This window comes from Triturus cristatus, chromosome 8 (assembly GCF_964204655.1).
Source record: "Triturus cristatus chromosome 8, aTriCri1.1, whole genome shotgun sequence".
NCBI classification, from domain to species: Eukaryota; Metazoa; Chordata; class Amphibia; order Caudata; family Salamandridae; genus Triturus; species Triturus cristatus.
Genome location: NC_140591.1, coordinates 87,100,393 through 87,124,364, shown reverse-complemented (window position 1 = coordinate 87,124,364; position 23,972 = coordinate 87,100,393). Strand labels below are relative to the sequence as shown.

Genomic DNA, 23,972 nt, shown 5'->3' with positions numbered 1-23,972 from the left:
CCCTTCTTTGGACATGGCTGGAACATCAGGGTAAATCTCTGGTGGTTCAACACCTGACAGGTTCCCTGAACTAAACACACACAAAAGTTGAGTGGTAGGAGGAAAATCACCCCACTTCGACCGCCTATAACCACTTACTCACACAAGTGGAAGGGGGGCTTTGCACTTGAAATCGCTGTGATCTAGAGGTGAGAAAACACACCATGGTATTAAAACTGCCCTCACCCACAGAAATCTGTGGCATACTTCATCATAGGGCTGCTAACACACCTCCGTTCAGACCAATGCTGGAGGTGGAGCAAAAAGGGAGGGGAAGACAATACAACACAGAGAAACAGTGTGGGATCAAATGGAAATGGTGCCCTCTGTGACCAAAACACACAAGGATAAAGGAGGTGGCTTCTATCAACCCGATCAAACCAGCGATTCCACTTGGGCATCCCAATCAAACACAGGCCACAAGTGTAATTTATAACGCCTTGTGTGCCATTTGATGAGGAAAGACGTCCCATTTGAGCGCTCAATCCACACTCATTCCTTATATTAATAGTACCCAAAATAAAAAGGCATCAGTGCTAAGCGAAAGAGGCACGATCATTCACTCTACAAATCTTACCGAGTTTATTAAAATCCATGCTTGAACTGGCGGGGGAGCGAGGACAGCTCCCTATAGTCACACGCTGTTGGGATATGGAGATAAAGCAGGGAGAAATCAATAGTTAAGTACGTGATTAGTAGAGCAATCGGACCCGACTTAGGGCCGACATGAGAGTTTACAGGTGCTCACGGACAACACCACCGCCATGCGGTACTGTAACAAACAGGGTGAGTGGGGTCGTGGACCCCATGTCAAGAGGCCCTTCGCCTTTGGACATGGCTGGAACATCAGGGTATATTCCTGGTGGTTCAACACCTGGCAGGTTCCCTGAACGCCAGGGCAGACTAACTCAGCCGCCGGTGCATGGTGGATAACGAATGGCATCTTCACTCGGAGGTGGTGCAAGGTCTCTTTCCGCAGTGGGGAGAGCCTTGTTTAGATCTATTCACCACCGAAGAGAACGCGCAATGTCAGCAGTTCTGCACGTTGGCGTTTCCAAGGCGGCACTCGCTCGGCGACACCTTTCATCACAAGTGGAATTGGGGCCTCCTGTATGCCTTTCCGCCTGTACCACTTCTGCCCAGAGTGTTGAAGAAAATAAAGCGCGACTGGACCCAAGTCATTCTTGTGGCTCCGGACTGGACATGAAGAGTTTGGTACCCTGAGCTCTTGAGCATGGCCATCGATCCTCCGATCAGACTGCCTCTTCGGGAGGATGTTCTGTCGCAACAGCAGGGAACGGTCCTCCACCTGAACCTGTCCAGCCTCCACCTCCTTGCGTGGATATTGAGCGGCGACAGCTTTTGACCATCCTCCTGAAGTCTGTAACGTTCTCTTGGCAGCCAGGCGTCCCTCCACCAAAACGGTATACGCCTGTAGATGAAACAAATTTGTGGGATGGTGCACAGCAAAGGCTGTGGAGCCCCTCTCTGCCCCTCTTTAAGAGGTTCTCCTCTTCCTTCTTTCTTTGGCCCAGCGGGCTCTGCTCTGGGCACTCTTAAGGGCTATTTTTCAGCCATTTCGGTCTTTCTTCGCCTTCCTGATCAGCCTTCTCTTTTCAAGTCCACGATTGTTAACATGTTTCTGAAGAGCATTACTCATCTCTTTCCTCCTCCTCCTTTCGTAATGCCCCAGTTGGATTGAACCTTTTGCTCACTTATCTTATGTGTGCTCCCTTTGAACCACTACATAATTGTCCTCTTCGTCTCCATACTTTGAAGACTTCTTTTTTGCTTGCCATCACCTCTGCTTGCAGGGTGAGTGAGCTTCAGGCTTTATCTTCTAAACCTCCCTATGTTGCTGTCCATCTGGACAAATTAGTCCTGCTTACTAGGCCCTCCTTTCTGCCTAAAGTGGTTACTTCCTTCCACAATGGTCAGACCATCACATTGCCCACCTTCTTCCTGCCTCAGCACCCTTCCAAAGAAGAGGAGAGACTCCACCGTCTGGACCCCTAGCGTGCACTGTCTTTCTAGCTTGACCACACAAAAGACTTCCGGGTGGACTATCAACTCTTCGTGGGTTGTGTGGGCACTAGAAAGGTCGGGTAGTGCAAAAACATACCATCTCTAAATGATTTGGCCTATGTATTAAGATCTGCTATTCTTTGGCTAAAAAGGAACCTCCAGTGGGACTGCATGCTCAGTGTACCAGGGTGACGGTAGCCACTACTGCTTTGGGACGTGGAGTTCCCTTGCTTGACATCTGTCAGGCAGCCTTGTGGGCATCCTTGCACACGTTCACCAAGCATTACTGCCTGTACAGCCAAGTCCGGAGAGACCGCCTTTTCAGCTGTTCTGTTCTCCAGGACTGCCTGGTGTGAACTTAGTTCCTAGACCCACCTCTGGGGTTGGCATTGCTGGGGTATCTATTCTAAGGTAAGGAATCTATACCTACAGTCTTTCAGATGCACAAGTTACTTACCTTAGGTAACAATGTATCTATAAGATACATATGTAGTTATGGATTCCTTACCGCCCCACCCATCCTCCCTGTACTGCATACTGACTTCTAGGGATCGGGAGTCCCTTCTAGGGCCCTAGTTTTGTGCACCATTGATCAGTGTCTTGCATGTCTCTACGCTTCTGGCGTGGAAAGGCATGTCAGAACTGACGTCAGCGTGCAGGGGCGGCGTCTAAGTACAATCAGTGACTTCATCCCAGCCACCACGACACAGATGACAAACGCGGAGCCGACCGATGCCACCTACCGACGAGCAGAGTTACTGCTAAGGAAAAATTTCTCCCGATCCAGTCTGACCCCTGGGGGGTAATTGTAAGGTAATGAATCTATAACTACATATGTCTGTTACCGATACATCGTTACCAAAGGTAAGTAACTTGTTCTTTAAGGCCGTTGTAATTCACTTGCACGTATTTTATATTAATTTAAACACAACTTTTCCCTCATACTTGCTGAGCTCACCTCTTAATGAGCTATTAACCTTGGGAAAATAGACCACTGTATCAGGACCAATAAAGAACACTTCGGTCATAGCACACCTCTGCACAGTTTATATAAATGGTGCATTTGGTTGCAGAATTGTAGGCTTGCTGCTTCTTCCTTCAGAGTCCAGAATACATGATTAGGTCAGACATAGCAGTGTCCCCTTACAAAGGATGTGTATTTTCATTTCCCCACATTAATCACGCAGTTAGGATCTCTAATGTGTATTGTCAGGAGCTACTTTCTACATTGCAGCAGGTGCAAAACAAACAAGGATTCTAGAGTCTTTCTAAGGGTGTATTAGTCTATTCATGACAGCAGGAATCAAAATTCTATTCATCTACATCTCATCCCTAGAACATAGAAATTATTGGCATCGACCTACCCACAGAAAGCTGTAATTTTGCTGTATATTGGCTACAAAGGGGTGTTTCCTGCTTTCAGTGCTCAACAAGCTGTGGTGTATTTTCTAGCATTTCTATTTTCAGAAGTGCTGATCTCCCGCAGACTAAGGGGCCTGATTAATTTGTAGGCGGGCAGCCCGTTTCTCCATTAGGGAGACAAGAGTAAATTACTCTGTCATCCTGACTGAGGTGCTCCCACCAAATTGAGAAAAACTGCCCAACAGGCGGTTATTTCTTAAAGCATTAGCATGAACTGCCATCGAGGTGCGAATACTTTTTGAAGTTTGGTGCAGCCTCTTTCAATATGACAGAGCTGTGCACAAAACTGTTTTCTTCTTTTTTTTCCCCAAAAAGAAAATCCCAAAGAGGAATTTACTTTATGAAAATAGGAAAAAAAATGCTCCCCTCGCTATGGGAGTCTTCTGCTATGGCGAGGGGGGCATTTAGCAGTTGCACTGCTAATTACCACCGGTGTTTTACTGGCACTGATGCGTAGTGAAAACTGGCCTCTTAATCCCACCCATCTAAACTAGGTGGGCTAATTGAGAGGTCTACCTCAGACCCTTTCTCTGCAGGGCTGTAGGAGGGGTTTAATCTCGGCTGAGACTGAGTAGTCTCTGCTGGGATAAAACCTAGGATCCACCTGCTTTTAAATTTGGTAAGCAGACTATTATCTTGGCGGTATGCATACTCCGCCACCACTGAGATGGAGTAACCATATCGTCAAGATCTAAATGGGGCCCTAAGTTACTTGTCTGCAATGCAGTGATACATTCTTAATTGTATTAGTTTTTTTATTTTAACCCTTTCACAATAATAATTTTACATTTATGCATGTATACTATCTTTACAATTAACATTCATAATAGCATATATAGAGCCAACCTCATTTGATGTCATATTTAAAAGATAAAAGACCATGTTAAAATCAAAACGGTTATCACAGTACTTTCTTATATTGTTGATTTTAGCCTAAGATAAAATACAGTCACATATGTTCTGTGGCATTTATTCTGGACGCTTTAGGGACCTTAATAGACTCTGTTATGTGCAGGTATTTCATTCTACAACTGATAATGTTTCCTGTTAGTCCATCAAGGCGCAAACATTTTCAATTGTTTCTTTGTAATGGAGGCACAAGCAATATAAGAACTCTTTCTTCATACTTTTATTCTGTGATCCTTTGAATTGCACCATAGGTTTGTAGAGAAGACGAATCCTGAGTACAGACTTCTTTGTTTCTGGATTTATACTGAAATCAAGATATGCATGACTTTTTAGAGGATATGAGGATAATGAGTAACTTATGTTTTTCTGTTTGGTTGATAGCCTGCCTTAAAGTGATTCCTTACTAGGTGTTTTATTAACTTCAACTTCTTGTGTTCTGTTCTACTGATCTTGATGAGGGTTGAAAACACTGGTAGACCTTGTTCATTCAGAGATGAAGTTAGATGGTGCATTGATAGCATATACTTAAATCCAGATTAGATATTACAACGTGATTCTTTGACGTGAAGTCCATCGCAAAATTAATTCAGAAGGTTGATATTTGTTGCAGTCATAGATGGATTATCCAACTCTAACCGCAATCTAGAATGCGGTGTTCAGGGTTTTCGATTTAATATTCTTTGGATGCAGCTGATAAACAATTTATCTAATTTTCCAATAACTAGATTCTTCATCTATATTGCTCCATAACATATAAGTTGAGTCAGGTTGCTGTTAATAGCCATAATGGTATGTCCAATGGCTCTACCACCGTATGTCTTAAAATAAAATAAAAAGTTGAATTACTCCTGATGGTTTTGTTTGTAAGATGGGTTAAATGACTGCACCAATTGGACAATTTGTGTATTTTAACTCCCAAGATATGGATAGGTTACTGCGTATCAAGTATTTTATGATCTTACCGTCCGTTATAATTTGTTGCATTATTTCCGAAGCATATGATTTAAAACATTTTATTGTACTTCTCTAATTTGGCTAGCTGATCTTGCAATCCATTTTCAGTTGTAAATTGAATGACCAAGTCATCTGTGCAAGATAGATGGGTTGCAGAAACCTGACCAAGCTTTGGCCCAGATGCATCTTTTTGTTCTAAATCAGTAATATATAAAGGCAAAAGAATTGGAGCTTTCTCTTAGTTCATTGTTTTAATTCTGGGAATTAGGCCTCGTCAGTCAAATAGTTTAATTTGTATCCAAATATTGTTCTAAAGTTCTACTATAAGTAGCAGAGGGTTTGATCAATTCCCCAAGTAACTAATTTCACCTAACGTACACCTGTCAACTCTATTGAAAGCTGGTGAATGATCAATAAAGCATGCGCATAATTTGTTTTCTTTACATTGTAAAGACTTGTTTGCTCTGCAGGTTAGACGTATGATGATGTCAAGTTCTGAACAGCGTGATCGGAAGCCTGATGATGGAATTTTACTATTGCCCAGTCTGACAGAAATGTGTTGTTTTTGTTTGTTGCAAACATTTAATTAGCATTTATTACAAGAGTATCGGACAACCAGTGTTGTATACTCATATGATCATAATGACGTAAACAGCAACAAGTATGTCGACCCCTTCCACTTCCTTTAACCAGACATTTTTTTGCTACGGTCAGGACACAACTTTTAAAATTAGTGTGGGGAGGGAAATAGGTGAGAATCAGCTGGGCCACGTTGACGCTCCCGTACGCCAGGGGGGGGTTCGGTGCACCCGATCTATATATTATTTATGTGCCCAGGCTCAATACGCTTATTATTGGTATCGATCACATGACTTTACCCCTCACTTAGCGGTGGAGGATGGGGATGCACATCCCATACCACTGTCGGGAATACTTACTCATGTAAAAAGGGGTACACCTAAGCAAGAAATTAACTCAATAGATGCGACGGTGGGAGCGTGGCAGGCGATCGGCCGGATGGCAGGAAAGCTCCCTATATACGTGCCGGCATTACCGCTCGCAGGACATGCGGCATTGTCTGTTATGCAGGAGACTGTTCCTATCAGGGCATTGAAAGAAGTAGGAATAACGCATATGCGCGATGTATATTCAGAGGGCAAGTGCGTGATTGATACTGAAGTGGAATTCATCAGCAATCCCACGCCGCTATTCATATACACTACACACCGCCTGAGGCGCGCCTTAAAAAGTCACTATCCGGAGTTCCCGTCCAAATCGCCGACTTTTCTCTCTCTGCAGCTGCTGCTAGTAGCTCCCACAAAGAAGAAATTAATCAAAACTGTATAAATCGATACAGGAGGAGGCACTGAGGGGGGTGGATAGTAGCCTAGAGCGTTGGAACTCCGCGTTAGAAACCCCTCTAACAGTGAAAGACTGGGAACAAATATGCACCCTTACAGGGACACTCTCGCCCATCGGCAATTTGCGAATTATACATTTGAAATTTATACACCAGGTATACTATACTCCTCTTAAATTGTACAAAATGGGACTCCGAGACTCAGCGCAGTGTCTGAGATGTGGGCACAGCGACGCAGACTTCTGCCATCTTGCGTGGGATTGCATAGCGGTGTACACATATTGGAAAGAGATACTCAGTCATATACATAAGATGATGGGCGCTGTGATACAGTGCACGCCGACGGGATGCTTGCTTTGCCACGTACCACAGTTAAAGGGGGTGCTGGGCAGATTTGTACGCGTTGCTCTTTTGTTAGCCAAAAGGCCAGTTGCTATCACCTGGGAAGGTCGCCTCAGTCCTCGGATACCAAACTGGATTAAAGATTTAATATATTGTAGGGAAACTCTTGCAATCTATACAGAGGATCTGCCTGCTGCATCTAGGCCTAAGGATATTTGGGAGCCGCTCCGGCAATATTTGCTAGCTACTGCCACTAATGATGATACTGAATTTTAAAATGATTATTGTCGGTTGCTCTGTACATGGTGCCTGTTAAATGTGGTTGCACGACAATGCTTAAACTGTAGATGGAGGATTAGATGTGTACTGTCAAACATTTGCATTGGGTCTGCATCTAACACCTGGGATTGTTCCATTCTCTTTGGAATTATGTGCCCTGCGTGGCGCAAATGTGTGCTGTTTTCATTGACCTTTTTAAATTTAATAAAAAGATTTAAAAATAAAAAGTATGTCAACCCCATGGTAAGTAATGAACAAGAGTCAGGAGCGAAGTCTTCGGAGTAGCAGTCTCCCCCCCCCCCCCCTCCCCTTCCCCAACCCAAAATGCAGAAAGTCTACAAGGTTACCATCCTAACAGGGAAGAGGATACATTCTGTTTTATTGTATGAGTGTTCTCGACCATATACAGTGTACCCCCCATCAAATTCCTGTGGTGTCAGCTCCCTCATTCCCTTCCAAGTAAGATGAATGGTCTAAATATTAGTGAGATAAGTGCCAAAGCCTCACTGTGCCTACCCAGACCTCATCAGCACTGACGCACCTGAACAGGGCAATGGGGGAGTAGACAAGCCCCCACAGCGTTGCGGTGGCCCAAAGGTCAGAGAGAGTCTAGTCCCAGGCTAGCAAGTGAGCACATCTCACTATCCTTAATCAGAGATTGTCATCGCTGTCAAATGTGTCCTCCCCGTATGTTGGTCAGCAGTGTTTCCCTGGCTTGCACAGATTCTATATCTTTTCTGCCCTGGTGCGCTGCTCACAAATGCGTGCCCCTCCCAGTTCACCCACCTCACAGTCTGCCCTCCTCAGAAGGTCCTAACTCCAGCGTTCAATCCTAGGGCCTGCTGGTTGCTTCCAGTTCATCTTAACTCTGCGGTAAGCCAACAATTGGGCCAAATCACTTACCCGGGTTGTGGTTTTGTGTTTAGCCAGCTAGGGATGAAGAACCAATAGGCTGGCTGTAGGAGAGGGAGGTCAGGTAACGGTCTGTAACCTCAGCTAGGAGGGGCACTACCTCCGCCTAGTTGGAGCTTAAATGAGTACATCTCCATAACATGTGGAGGAGATCCCCAGTAGTAGAATGGCAGTGAGGGCATTTAGGTGTAGTCGGCAGGAAATAGATGCTAAGCATGTGGGGTGTGAGGTAGGCTTGATGCAATATATAATGGATAAACTTGAAACGGGCATTGCAGGAGATTTTGGGTGCCACCTCCCACATTTTAGCCCAGTCCCCAGACGTCACAGGGAGCCAAGGTCTGTCTCCCACCGTTCGCACAGCATTGTGAGGGGCGAGAGTACACCTGCACAATCGCGCCCAGTAGAGGCCCGAGATCAGTGTGTGGGTGTTAGTAGTATAACAAAGGAATTGGCAACTATGGTGTGCTTGTGGCTCCTCCTCCCTCACAATCCGCGTGCTGCTGCAGATACGGTGCCATATAACGGGAACTGCCCCGCAGTGAAGCCACACGCACAAGTCGGCGATTGGGGTGGGGGGGGGGCACAGAAATTTGAATAGGTGTTTAGTGAAGTTTTATTCCTTCTGTATCCAATAAAAAAATCCGACAAACTTTTTTTGGTCCTCTGTGGCACCTCAGATATATAAAGGTTGGATAATGGATCCTTGCCAAGACGGTGGAATAGAATATTTATTTACAACATTGTTGAAAAGATTAATCGAAAACCTGCTTCGGTTAAGTAAATCTTTTTTTTTTAATGTGCTAAGGATACAGTTTGGACCGGGTGTGGAAGATGATATTCTAAGTGGTATTCATTTAAACTCCCTCAGTAACCTCGTAGGCAGTTGAGCTCATACACATTCTGAGACTATTTGTTGACTTCATATAACTCCATAATAAAAATCTTCCAGTTCTTTTAGTTGATCTGATAAATTCCTTTTTTCATAATTAAATAACTTACTGGTCCTATTAAGGACCAACATTTCTGAGTATTATTCTGCCTACTAGCTTCATAGAGCTTGATCTGATGTTCTTTATGCTTTTGGGATATTATGAATATTTTTCTTTAGCTATACCTTTGTTTTAATGGGGTGTAACATCCATCTTAATTTCTTCCCTGTGTGCACTTCAGTTATGTGTTCTTAAGTCTTAGGATGGATACAGCTTCTGCAGTTGATGAATGACCCTTGTTACATGTGAGAGAAAAGAAACTATTTTCATGTTTAATGATTCCCAATTTGATATCAATGAAGCTGTATTTGTCCCTAATTTCATAAGCAATACCTCTTAGGAAGTGTTGTTCCCACAGGTTATTCACCGACCAACTGATATTTATATCCTGAGGGTCAAGATCGCTCTCAACTCTGTTCCCTTTCCTGAAGTCCGTATAAAATCTGCAATATGAATAAAAATATAATCGATGATTGAGTATTTTCCTAATACTTCAAATGTGTGGTTAGCATCACTGCAAACTTCCTCTTAAAATTACGAAAACCCAAGTCATCGAAAAACATAATGATTTTATCCACAGTTTTTTGTATCGTCTTATGTAATGATGGTGGAAAGGAGTAAACATTCTCTTTTGTATCATCAATCTCTCCTGATTTTGTAGCTTGCAATATGTTTGCATTACCATTTCCAGTTATGATTATTGTTGTCTTGTGGAAGGTAGCAAATATTTTCTCCAAGCTAGCCAAGAAAATTAAAATCCTGAATTTCTTCTTTATGATTTGGGGTGATGCATATATATTTACTATCAGCAAATGGGATTTGTTTTTTAATTCTACTTGAACAGCAATAACATTCGATGTACTTACAAGAATAGTTGAGTTTTTAGCCTCCAGTTTGTTGTTAAAGAGCTGAGCCTCCACTTTGTCTTCCCGTTCTACTCTTTGTTGTCAGCACCTCAAAAACTTCAATGTGAAAAATGCTACTAGACTCAATTTTTCAGGTTTCCTGTAGACAAATTGTGATCTAGGGCTAGAAAATTAAGTACAGCTGTTCCACTGATTTTGTCCTGCAACGTCTAATACCTTACCTTTACGTTACTGTTGTGAAATCTTGAGATTGATGATGACCTATCAGGAATCCTGTTGTTTCATCACAAATTTGGATGTAAATAGATGATGTTGATTTGCAGGTCCAGCGACAGCTGGAATTATAATACACATTTTCCTTTTTTTTATCGGATCATCGAGAAGTTTTATTTTTTTTAAGTTATAAACTTAATTAGTCAAGAAGTTATCTGGACTATTGTAAGCGTCTTGTTGCTAGTCGTACCCTGAAGGAATACCTTTGTTGCGATAGTTTTAGTATGTGAGTGTATTTTTCTATTCAGCTTGTTTCAGTTCTATTTCACAATCCACAAGGTCATTTTATTTGCGTACCAAATATAGGTGAGCCATGATCCTGATGACCAGAAGTGGCACATGATTTTTCTACCCATAGCTGGACCTTTGATAAACTTCATAATCAGATTTTGAAAGTTAATATTGTTAAACTCATAAGTACTCAATCTTATTTTGTCTGTTATGAATGTCCTGAGGTCTCTGAAGGATATATTGGGAAGAAATCAAGTTGAGCTGTTGGGGCATAATTCTGCTAATTAAATGTTTCCCACCTATTTAGAATTGACTGATATTCCTATGTGGCTGTGCTAATGACTTCCAGCTGAAAAAAAAATCATATTTTCAGAGTGATTTTCATTCAACATAACTTGCATAGGATAGAGATTCTTTGTGGTTTGTAGACCACTATTTTTATTTGAAATGTTAACTAAACGAGTTAAGGGACTCATTAGTTCAGTAGCTGGTACACACTTGCTGCCCTTGCTGTTTAGATAGATCACTTCTAATATTTTACCTTTGATGATATGCCTTGCAATAATGTCTTGTTTGTAACCTGAATAAGACTTGTTACTGCTGTAGTAAGACCATCATTGTTTAAAAAAAGTTTCAAGTCATAACTTTTTGGTACAATAATTACATTTATTTTGTTCAACCCATGATCCTTACTATAGATACTGCTATCAGTATTTGATATATTGGTTGAAGAGTGTATTTTCACTTTCACCTAATAGATTGAGAATATTATTTCTTCAGGGATGTTTTTTAAGTTTTAAGTTTATTTGATTGAGTCTTTCTGTTGAGCTTTCTTAATTTCTGTAATCTACGCTTACTCAAGTATAGCTGAAACCTGTCTGCTGATGCTGATTCTGATTGGTACCAGCTTTAGTAGCTCACTCAAAATTTACCTTATGGTAGAATGATTTGAATTGGATTTTAATGAGTTCACAGATACCGAACGTCTGATGATTAGGTAATTGTACCATTTGTAGCCCGAATAGTAGGTTTTTAAAATATATTTATTGCATTTTAACAAGGTAGTAACTTTGCAGGTGTTTACCGGCACAAAAACTACATTGGCAGTTATACATTGCCATTTGCTTCCCGCCACCGGGACTGGCATTCCCACAGACTGTTACAAACATATACATTAAACATTGTGTGGTGTCAGAACATCCTCCTGTCTGAGGCTTTGCACTATTTCCGGTTTGTCAACCTAGTCCTAGGTAGCAAGGGTTAAAATAAGACTCTGCATACAGAGGATTACAGTATTGCGGAGCAATACTTCCTCAGACTCTGGGTGTGGGGTGTTTCCACGGTTGCAGGTGTGGTAATGGCACTATTTTTCAGTAATTGTGAGTGGGAGACAGTTGCCATTGCATCTGATGAGTTCAGTCTATCTTAATGCATGCAAGACTTAAACAGCTTTTGGGTCACGCCGCCTTGATGTATCTATGTTGCACTCGTAGCATTCCCTATCCCATTACCCTGCAGGGTATCTGGTCCCGTCCTCATAGGAGTCTGAGATCGCTTTTAGCCTCAAGTTTTGTGACATATACATCCCAGATAGTCCCGACTGGCCCCTTGCCGTCCCTCATTTCGGTCTAAGTTTAGACTGTTGGAATTATTTGTTTAAAATTAAAGTTCATGCAACTTCCAGTTCCCTTGGTATTGGGTCTTTCTTAATTCTGTTTTGTAAACAAAAAAGAAGACTTATGTTGGTTATTTTCAATGCAATAATCACATTTATTGTCCCTTCATCTAACACCCAGTGGTGAGATCATTATAGTAAGCTCTCACCTAATTGATTTTGTCACTTCAATTGTACTTTGAAAGGAAAGGAAATGACAATTTACATGAATTACTAATTTCAAAATGTAGGTATGTCAAGGTTTCATCAGACAACTGTTTGTGGTTTCGTACTTGTATATTGCAGTCAGAATGCTTGTTTCCCATCCCACATCCCTGCGTGTTGCATATTGACAAATGCCTTGATTGCCATGTACAAACTCTGCCTGCTATCTTGCGTTGGCAAGTGCAGACCATGGGCTTGAACCTGGTTGAACTTTCTTGTTATGATGGTATCTGTGGTTATAGCAGTTTAATCTAGATTGCTTTACTCACCTCCTCATTTTTTTTTGTTTTTTTAACATAGGATTAACAACTGTATTGGAGAATCCAACCATCGTTCCTTCCTCTGCGCACTCTTCCTCTTTCTCTTGACAGCCATCTATGGGATCACGCTTACACTGGGCACCATCTGTCGGGGGCGGAGTATATTCATAGCTCTGCTATACTGTCCCGGGGTCTACTCAGATTACAGGTGAGAATATCTGCAGCTGGTTGCCTATTTTGAAGCTTATTCAAAGAGTACGCATTAAGTATGCCTGACTTGGAAAGTATGAAATTGTCTTTATCTGTGTCGACAGAAGTAGTTTGTCTTCTTTTGTACAACTGATCAGGGACAAGCAGTCTCATAATGAGATGTGATTGCTGCCTATAACTAATAATGCTAGCTCAGTAGTTTTGTTGAGTGTAAATCAAAATGACCTGTTAAATACCTTAGTTAAATGTTTTGTGCAAGTTTCAGGCTCTTTATACTTGTATATTTTGTGAATTAACACATCATTTTCCTCAAGGGTTACTGTCCTGCTAGGACTGCCCATATGGACCTGCCATGGCCAAGAGTCTTAACATTGTTTCCAAGGAAGGATGTGTCCATCTTTTCAACCCTCTGGCGGATAGTGTTGTTACAGGTAGTAGGGACATGCTGCATCTAGGTGGGTGATTTAAAGAGTAGGTTATACAGTTCAGCTTGTTTGATTGCCGTGCGTGATTATATTTATGGCACTGAAGTCTGACTGTAGTGAATTGGCAGCGTGTACAGGTCATACTGGACGAGCCAAGTGCCCCAGTCTCTTGCTGGTTCGGCTTATTCTACGAGAATCTTCTAAATACAGGTGTGTAGTGCATTGCCATTGCCCAGAGAAAAAGCACATTCTATATTGCAGATCATGAAAAATACAAAAACACAAACATAGACAGGGAAAATACTACAATCACTTTTGTCTTTTATGATTTTTCTTATATCATTGTCCATATCATGAACAATTAATATCTGCTGTATTCCTCAGTGTCTTCCAGATTAGGTTGTAGCAATGCATAGACACGTTTCGATTGGTACCGCATGTTCAAGGCCACCTTCTTCAGGATAAATACATTTTTTCCAAAGTCTAGTTAAAAACAGAATCCCCTTATAGGCATCCGCAGTGTGGAACCAAGAGAATGCTTTTCTTTTTTTTTTTTTTTTTTTTTTTTTTTTTTTTTTTTTTTTTTTTGAAAACCTTTATTGACAGTTCAATAAGAACAAGTATGGGCCTACAACCCCCCAGGGCCGGCCGCTAAGCAATCAGAGCAATAACAACAAGTATAAACACAGGCAGCACTTCGGGGAGCAAAATCGTACTGCTAATACTGTGAACAGCGTAAGTAGGGCACCAGGAGAAAGAGGTTTTCATTTTATGATGAAACAAGGCAGAAGGATCAGGTGACGAGCAATTTTAAAACAACGATCACGGATATGCAGAGGAATGAACGTTAGCGATTTACAGCAATCTATTCGGTCAATGGCGCAAACACAAGAACATCAGGATGGGAAAACACATAGTATACAGTTGCGCCCGCAGTCCCCCGCCAGAACTCCCCAAGAACACCCCGGAAGTTGTGAACACATGGAACGGCAACGAGGCATAGCAAAAGGAGGTGTATCACGCTGATCCCAGAAAAAGAAAAACAAAAAGAATCAGAGAAGAAAAAGGAGGCCATGGAAAAAAGATGAAAGAATACAGAATCCCCTCCCCCAACCCCCCACCCTGCACCTCTGCAGATGAGTACGGCCCCCCCCCCCAGCAGTGTGCCTGTCGCCCTGGAACCAGACCCGAAATGTAGGAGAATAGGGAAAAAGAAGTAGGAAAGGACCCCCACCAGACGGGGGGGTAGAGGAAGTATTTATAAACTGGAGGAGGGCCTTCATAACAGACCCCCGGCTTCTCCCTCCCGCACGGTAAGGTTCCCCGAAAGTGAGCAAGGAACAGCACAAAAACAATCTTCTCAAACCACGATGGGGAGCATTATGCACCTATTGTGCCAGTAGCCATGTCAGGAGAGCACACCACCCCAAGCCCGCCCGTCCACTAGGCGACCACCCCCGAGGGGCCAGCCTCATCCCTGACCACTCTTTGGAATTCTGCCCATGCCAACCCCTCGACCCAGCACCATACCCAATGTTCCTAGGCAGAGGAATGTCCAACAACGACAGAGAAGCGACGCACACAGGTGGGGTGGAAGTCTCTGAGCATCAACACAGTCCGCCGCGTGAGGAAACAGGCTTCCCAGTGCTGCCCTAGGATCTGCTCTGCACGCAAGGTTCAGGAAGGCAGAAGCAGCCAAAGCAGACATTAGTTGCTGGAGTTGTCTCTGGGTCGCAGGAGGGCATGCACGGGATGAGGCCACCACATCCCACTCAGGTCCAACGCCTCCGGGACAGATCAGGCCCTCAGAAGGTCGAACACACTGTAGCATACTGGCCGGGGCGTCCAGTCGTGTACTAACCTCAGGGGTGGCCGCCACAGCGTCCTCCTGCGCGCAGTGTGGGTAGACTCTGTGTTCGTGCGGACAGGCGGGCCGCCACTGCCCCAACTCCGACGCCACACCATCGAGCTTACTCCCCAAGAGCACGAAACCATGAACCAAGGAGGAGTGAAGAGTACCAAGAGCCTCGAGGAGGTCGCCGTACCCCAGCTCAGCTCTCAGTGATCTCGCCGCCACACTCCCAAAAATCGTACGCTCACAGGCCCGCTGCGGCCCAGCGGACAGGATGGTAGGCTTCATCGACCCAAGATGGCCGCCAAGTATGCCCGACCCTCACCGGGGCCGGGACCCCGGGACAAGCGCCGCGATGTCCACGTCGCGGGTGACCGGGTTCCGGGGGCAGGCAAAAAAACTATCCGTGGTCACGGGCAACAGTCGTCCCCACCACGGACCAGCTCCCGTAGAAATCCGGGGGTGGCCCGCAATGATCGGGGCAGGATACGGACGGCGGCCGGGCAGCTCACCAGCAAGGCAGGGGCAGTCACCGGAGGATCTAAGATTTGCACCCCCGGTCATGCACTCGGTCAGCTACACTGGGCAGTAGAAGTGACCACGCCAAAATGTAGGCCGAGTTTGGCACCGCTCCGGTGGGCCGACTCCACCCAGTCACCACCGGCCGCTGTTGTCGCACTGCCACCCGGCCACGGCGTCCACTCGATGTCCCGGCTCCAGGGCCGCACAGGCCGCAAAGTTCAGATGCAGTTTTCTCCGGCGATGGCACAGCTAGAAACCTCGGAGTCACACAGTCGGGAGCCCCTCTCCTTCAGAAACACGACCACGTAGCACAGGTTGAGGATCTCAGGCAGGATATCCGTGCGGGATGCGGAGGTTCACGGAGCCGGGAGTCTACGCTGCCGTCCCGGTCGCCATCTTGGCTCCTCCTTGAGAGAATGCTTTTCTTACACACACTAATTCACATGGAATTAGTTTAGTTGGGTCCAGTCCTATATTGTTTTTCAATCTTGTCTGGAGGTCAGGTTTTTTCTTTAGTCAATATTGAAAACCTTCCAAGAAGATGCTTATCCTACACACTCTAATTCACATAAAATCTGTTTGATTGGGTCCAATATTGTTTCTCAATCCTGTCTGAAGGTCGGATTTACTTTTTGGTCAATATTAAAAAAAATATGGGAATAGAAGTAGGAATCGCTATTCGGCAATCGCAAATAGGAAATAGCATTGCATTCCCGCTATGGGCAATTGCATTTCCTAAATTGCGATTTCCTAATATGAAATCTCAATTTAAGAAATGCAAAGCCAAGTATGTCTCTGGGCTTAAGGCCCACTGGAGGCACACTGAATTTACTAGTGCAAATATGCCCTAGTGGCATATGTGCGCTTCATGTCACATTAAAAAGTGCATTTTTAAATGCATTTTTTAATTTTGCACATGGTTACCATCAACTTCAAGTCAATAATAATAGCATTGCTTAAATGCCCGATTTGCACTTAGGAAATGCTATGCACATGTGCTTTAGGAATCGCAAATTTGTGATTCCTAAATTGCAATCGCAATTTCTGATTTCTGCCAGGTAGAAATCGGAAATTTCAACCGATTTTGGCTCTTTGTACATTTGAAAAGGCCATTTAGCATTTCTTAACGGGTCTAAATAGTGATGTGGCCCGTTCAGAAATGCTAAATGGCTTCGTACATCTGGGCCCATATGCCTCACAAGCTCAGCTATCCTCTGGTACTTCATTGAATTAGTAGTAAATACTGATAATAGGTGATCTTCTGCAGCCTTAAAGAAAATAATGTGGTTTGGGGCCAATAAAGGTCCAAGGCGAGTATTTGAGCCATCCCTAATCACTTTGTTTTTATCCACTTGTGCATGTAGCTACATTCAGTACACACCCATCCTTTTACTTAAGCATTATGATTCAAGTTATTTAACATTCAGTTTTATTCATGGTATGTTAAGTTTCTTCGCCTGATTAATTGGCTTTCTAAGTGGACATTACAGAACTAGCGTATTCCCCGTAAGCAGAAGCCACTACTAGTGCTACCTTCTTGCCCATATTATGTTTTGAGCCCTTATGTCTCAAAGCAAATGTCCTTTTGTAGTTGCATCAGGATGGTGGTACTTTCTCCTAGACAGTATGGGGCGAGGGGCAAGCATGTCCTTTTATCTTTGTCTGGACTCTAAGATTTGAATGTGTATTCTGCTTGAGGTTGATGAGCGTAGGTGTAGTTTTACTTTTTCTCACTTGTTTCTATCCTGTCTGGCAGCAGGGATACAACTCAGATTTACAAATACTTTAAAAATTATTTTATATAGTCTACTTTGTTCTGCCAATTATTTGATCAATATATTGGATCAGATCTAGAAAGAAATGGCATTGTTCCATCTTATGGCTCTGGTTATACACATCCATATTTAAACATAATATATGTTATATGCGCAGATGTGCATAGTGTAATGTGCTAATTATCAATATTGATGAGTTTGGGGAGGGTCTACTATTTCCGAGAGGAAAACCCTTGAGTGAGTCATGATGCCCCTTCCTTTCCTCAACAATGGTACTCCAGGGCATATTATCAGTGGATCTGCATGAACGGTTAATGCCATCATGTGTTTTTTTAATTTGCAGTAGTCATTAACAAAGATGTTTCACCATAACCAGAACTAAACGGTTTACATCTGTGCAGTGAGATAAAATCACTTTAACAAGGTCTTTTGGGTACAGCCTCAGCTGTTTTCTTCTGTAAAATAATTGTAGATCGAAATCTGTGCGACATTAATCACTGTTTTCTCAAGTCACTTTCTACTACGGTAAGAGCAAGGTTACACTTTAGTAATAATTGGGTAACTTTGTTACCCAATTAGTATAGTTGTTCTAAATAGCATATGTTTTAGTACACATTTACTTTCTGCTGCTTACACAAGGTGATACAGAGCGAATTCAGAAGACTATGCACACTCTCTGTTGAGATAAATACTATACACAACAGGTGCTCAGGTCGAAGAGGAGGAGCCACTATTGTTAACCTCTCAGACTTTGCAGATATAAAAATAGATGTGGAGAGGTCACTTCACCCACAGATGTTCACGGCATGCTTCATCATTGGTGACCTCTCCAAATCAAGGTATGTAGATACCACCTTAATGGACTCAATCAATTCCAGGAATTCTAAATAAATGTGACTGAATAAAAGCAGGAATCCAAATATTTTCTAAAAATATCTTGGGGGTACGCCCCAAAGATTTCCTTTTTATTAATTGAGTAACCTAGATATGATTTAGATGTTAAACATGAATGTATGTTGAAAACAATGTTTCCTCCATCTATGGTGTTTAGCCATGTGTTGCAGCCTAGTTCAATGCCCAACCGGGTCAACGACCTTCAGGGCTCCTAAAATCCCTGCCTAGTTTACATTCAAACCATGCGGACAGATGAGGCATACATCTCCCATACATTTTCTTTAGTAAAGTTTGTCGCACCCTTTGTTCACATGCTCGTCAAGAGTGTGGTGCCAATTTTACACCTACTTAATCCCTCTTCTGCCTGAATGTAAACTAGGCAGAGATTTCAGTGGCCCCGCGGAAGGCCATTGGCCTTGTTGAGCATTAAGCGAAGCCGAAACATGTTGGCTAAACACCATGGATGGGGTATACTCTAAGATATTTTTAGGAAAAATCTGGATCACTGCAGGGCATAAAAGTTAAGGGGTAGTGGGAAAAGATGCACTTCCCCTTTTTAGCTCCTTTAGGAAATGCTTGCTCATGCCTACAGCACAAATCGCTGAACGGATTGTTGCCAAACATGGCATGAAAGTAGATCTTTCCTCAGAAAGCTTTCTTACCTTGGTTTATGTTAAATCTATTCAGACGTTTTTGAGATATAAGAATTTGGAAAAGGGGCCTGGTGGGTTTACACTTTTGCATGTCACGGCTGTTTTGGTCCACTGAGGTTAGGGGCCTAGGTTTGCAGTTTTACGAAGTGTGAAAATATACCTTTTTAGGGGTACATTGGTGCAGGGTCACCGTTTTGTCCACGGTTCAAAAACCAACAAAGTAGAGATCAGCACTGGAGTTGGGAATAAATAACACGTTTATTAATCACTCAGGAGTGGGACCACATCCACACAACTCTCTCAAGTGCTGCCTGAGGTAGTACATTGAAGTCACAGAACACAGGCTTTATATACATCTTTTTCTGAACTGGTAAGCATGTGGATACAAATAGAAGGTACAAGCCTACACAGGAATTGTTACCGGCAAACATAGGCAGATGGGAGATCACTTAGTCAGCAAAGTGAGAGGGTGAGCAGGAGTGCTTATGGCAGCAGTAAATGATTGACAGTTGAGTCTGAGACCAGGTGTTCTGGCAGCTACAAACTTTTAGCATGCACATTGCTTTTAGCTGAGTCAGGGAGTCAACTAAAATAGGCAGGGAAAAAGACGCGCAGCAGAGGATGGGAGAAATACAAAGCCAACAAAATGGATGCCACTACCAAGATGGCTTCAGCTTATGCTAACAGAAATTATTTCAGATTTCCACAGAAGGATAAAATGCTCTCATTCGATGAAAGAGCCTTTTTTTCCATATGAAGCTTTTCAGGGCAGTGGAATTAAAGTGTAGTGCGTGGACCTGAACATTTTCTGGCAGAGGAAATTTCAGGATATGGGGCAAAGACCCTACATCCCCAAAGGATAAAATACATATGTGGGCAGAGTGTGCATACCCTGACTTCCCAGGTCACAGTTTGGGATCCTTCAGTGTCCTCCTCCCCTTCCCCAATGAGCTTGCAAATGGAATATAAAATTGACTGTGTGCTGTAGTCCATGGATACTCATGACGACCGTGGACTGCATCAACTCAAAATGGTGATGATGCTATGCATTGCTGCACCATCTGCTTGTCCCGATATTTACAAACATTTTTCGCTCACTAAATTTTGCCAGGTTTTACCTGCTGAAATTGACCCATTGGATTAAATCTGACCATTCAATTTTACCATCAACCCCTTAATTCCAACACCCATGAAAGAGTAGTATGCATGAGTGCTAGCATTTTACGAGGCACTCAGAATTGTGTACCTTATAACTTGGACTCGTCTTGACCAGCATGTGCCTACCTTGGTGAAACTTCACCCATTCAACATGGCACAGGGTCAAAACTTATAAGGGAGTTCACAAACCCAGTGTCTTCTCCACAGGAATTGCTGTAGTTGACGTTCTGCACAAAGAACTGAATGTTAATGCATGGCAGACTTTCCATCAGTGGGTGAATTTTGTTGATTTGATTTCCACCCTGGGCTTTTTGAGTCAAAAGCAAAAATGTGAGAATCCAGTGCACTTGTGCAACTCTCACCGACGCTTGGAAGCACGTGGCGGTCAGGCCCTTCTTCAAGAAACCAATCGCAGACCCAAAAGATTCACAGAACTACCATCCAATCTCCCTCCTCCCGTTCCCCGCCAAAGGCCTGGAGAAGGCCATCCATATCCAACTCACCAAACATCTGGAAAGAAACGACCTAGTTGACCCATCCCAGTCAGGCTTCAGGGCCAACCACATCACTTAGACAGCCCTCATCGCAGCAGCAGACGACATCCGATACTGGATAGAGGAGAAACGGTAGCTCTAATCCCCCTGGACCTCTGTGCAGCTTTAGACACCGTCTCACACCACACACTCATCCAGCAACTTCGCCATATCGGAATTATAGCACTCAGATTGATGGCGTCCTTCCTCACATGACATACCCAGAGAGTGTAGAGTATGTAAAGTGTCCATGGAGAGAGCTGCACATTGGCGGGAGGAAGCCTTAACTGTGTGATTCAGGTAGGCTGAGAGCCCCCTCCTACCCATAGACGTGAGCTGTAACCCACTGCCTGCATGCTACTTAGCCACTCCCCAACCTGCTGACAAGAAAAAACGAGACTTCGAGTAATTGCTTTTGTAAATGTAAAAGCGGGTGCCCTACTCTAACAAAGCACGGCGCTCCTACACATAAATGTTGTGTGCATGGTGGCCTGTGAAGTGGATGTCATGGTATTTTAAAAGCAAATATGAAAGCAATTGCTGTGCTCAAACATAACCAGCTGTGCCCACGTTGTAAATATGAAAGCGGGCTCCAAAACAGAGCCTTGAAATCACAGTGTGCCGCGCTAGAAGTGCTTGGCAGTACATAAAAAAAAATTATGATAAATGGAAGGCAGGGGGAATGTGAGGGTCGTAGAAAAAATAGTACAACGTTAAGGCAAACTGCCACTAATCAATGGAAATCAGTCGGTAGTTGAGTGGTGCGCTTGAACAACAAAACAGAAGTGATGTATCGGGTTGGGAACCAATTAGGCTGCAAAGAAGAGCTGCACTGGAATCAACCTATAGTAAGCAGCAAGCGGGATTTTGGTCTGTATAGTGAATACAACCTGTCTTACAAACGGCGCATGCATGCTGACGCACAACCTAAAAATGAGGGCGAGGTAGGCCAAGCACAACAGATAGCTAACTGACGCCCTGTTAACAGCTATGAAAAGCTTATCATAGCTGGTGTCAGCTGCCGGAGTCCTCCCTTGCCTGTACTGTTTTGCAGACCAGAGAGGGCCAGGACAGGTGACGGCTATCCCACTACAATGTGTGTAGTTGCAAACAGGGTACAAACTATTAAATGTCCCTGCATCTTTTGAAAGAACAAAATGAAGGTGAAGTGGGCTTGGAGCAGCTGACAGGAATTTGTTAGATGTCATGATCCTCTTTAGCGCCTAAACCATTTCAAAGCACAAGGAAGTTCAGAATCAACATAGCACTGGCCTAGCTGTCAAGTGTCCCAAGATGAAGCTGAAAGAGGCCTTAAAGTCAGCAGCTGCCCCAGCACTCCATTCTTGGCATACACTATCCTGCGGTCCAGGGTAAGTGATAGTTGCCTCTTTGCCCTGTTAACTGTTGCGAACTGTGCTTCAGGGGACGTTGTCAGCTGAATCAGTCCTCTTTTGCCTGCACAGTTTTATGTACCTAGGAGGACCAGAACTGTATCTTTGCAAACTGCACCAGAGCCTCTCTGTCATAACGTGTCAGTGAAGCAGGGTTTGGACTGCAGACCGCTTCCTCAGGTTGCAAACCTGTTGCAGCGGAATGTTGACAGCTGCCCTTATTCCACCACCCCCTGCCAACCACCTACTCCCCTGCCCCACCCCAGCTGCCTTCCGCGATCATCTTTTTGCAACTAAATATTTATACCAATCAAGAATGCTCACTATTCAGGGAAAGGCTTGTTTGGTTTGCATGACGATTTAGTTTGAAAACATGAACCTGCTTAGACAGGTGTTGCACTGCTTACCATTAATAGAACTATGAATATTGCTGGAGATTGGTTTTGTGATAGTGAGAATTAAACTTTTAGCACACATTTTAAAAATCCACCATTTGTTTTTGGCTGTATGGTATGTCTAGTGGCCCATTTAGTTGTGATTACTAGAACTGTAACAAAATGGTAATGTTTATATATTTTACTAAGTATCTGCATGTAGGGAATTTAATTGTTTGCGGTGAGCGATTGCCCACCTCAAGCATCAAGGAAGAACCACAACTCCTGACAGCGTGAAACCTCAAAGTCTCTAAAACAACCTGAGCTCAACTCCCTGGTAGCTTTGGCACAGACCAGAAAGGCTTAATTTAGGGCAATGTATAAAGTATTAATGCAGTACCAAAACAGTAATAAAGTGAAACTGCAAAACAATAAAAATGCTAAATGGAGTCTGAAAAAAAGAGTAAAATTTCATTAACAAAATAGCAAAAATTCAATAAGAGGACTGAAGATAGACATTTTTAAAGTTTTACGTATAACAGCCAATGAGTTCGTGGTTGCCGTAGACTGGGACCTAGGTGCAATTTAAGGACAGGCACGATGGGGAAAGGGTGGTAGCACCAAACAGGTTCATTCTGGTAAAAGATTTTACCTTCTGAGTTAGTCTTCATCCCATCCAACCACAGGAGTGCACCTCTAAAGCTCCCCAGGGCCTCAAATTAGGCTTTTTAAGTCTTGCATGCTGTCAGACAGAGGCCAACAGTAGGGTCTAGTCTGGGTCCAGATGACACTGGTCAACTGGGTACTTCCAGGAAAAGGCCTCTTGCATCTTGTTGCCTTCTGTAGCCACATAGCAGATCAGCCAACTGACTCTTTCAGTCCGCTTATTTGTCTTGTGTACAAGAGGGAAGAGGCCTAGTCCTTCAGGGCTTCTCTCAGATCACAGACAGCAGGTTTAGTCCTCTTCTGATCTTCAGTAGGTCCAGAAAGTGTTCATCTGTCCCACATTTATGCCTGGTACCAGCTATTGTGTAAAGATGACTCCTGGACATTCCCTAACCAATGAGATAAAAGTTCCCAGGTCCAACTCTAGCCACTTTTTGAGGCAGTTCCTGTTTACTTTTTTGCAAACAGGCGTAAAATGCCATGTCAGAACATTATCAAATTGGCAAAAGTCTTTGGCCACGTTAAATCTGGGCTCTGGCGGCTGGGTGTGTATAGGGTGTTCACTGTGCTAATCCGAGTGTTCATGCACCTCTAACAGTAATATCCAAAAGCAGGGCCCTTCCGCAACCAGACAGGCAATCCACAAGAATGGTCTTGGCATTTTGGGGCCGTATTAAAGAAGTGGCCCGGGGGCGCAGTGGGCGCTTGCGCCTGCCTTATGTGCCCTGGGGGCACTTTAGTATTACAGAAGGGGCCGCGGATGCTTTTGCGGCTCC

General features: G+C 43.6%; 1 protein-coding gene across 5 annotated transcripts in view; it reads left to right on the top strand.

The window, feature by feature from the left end:
• Window positions 1–23,972, top strand: part of ZDHHC23 (zDHHC palmitoyltransferase 23) — a 253,237-nt gene that overhangs the window by 219,888 nt on the left and 9,377 nt on the right. For all 5 annotated transcript variants that reach the window (XM_085621072.1, XM_085621069.1, XM_085621073.1 and 2 more), the window contains exon 4: window positions 12,784–12,951. In XM_085621072.1, coding sequence (XP_085477198.1) covers window positions 12,784–12,951 — 168 coding nt within the window. The remainder of the gene's footprint in view (window positions 1–12,783; window positions 12,952–23,972) is intronic.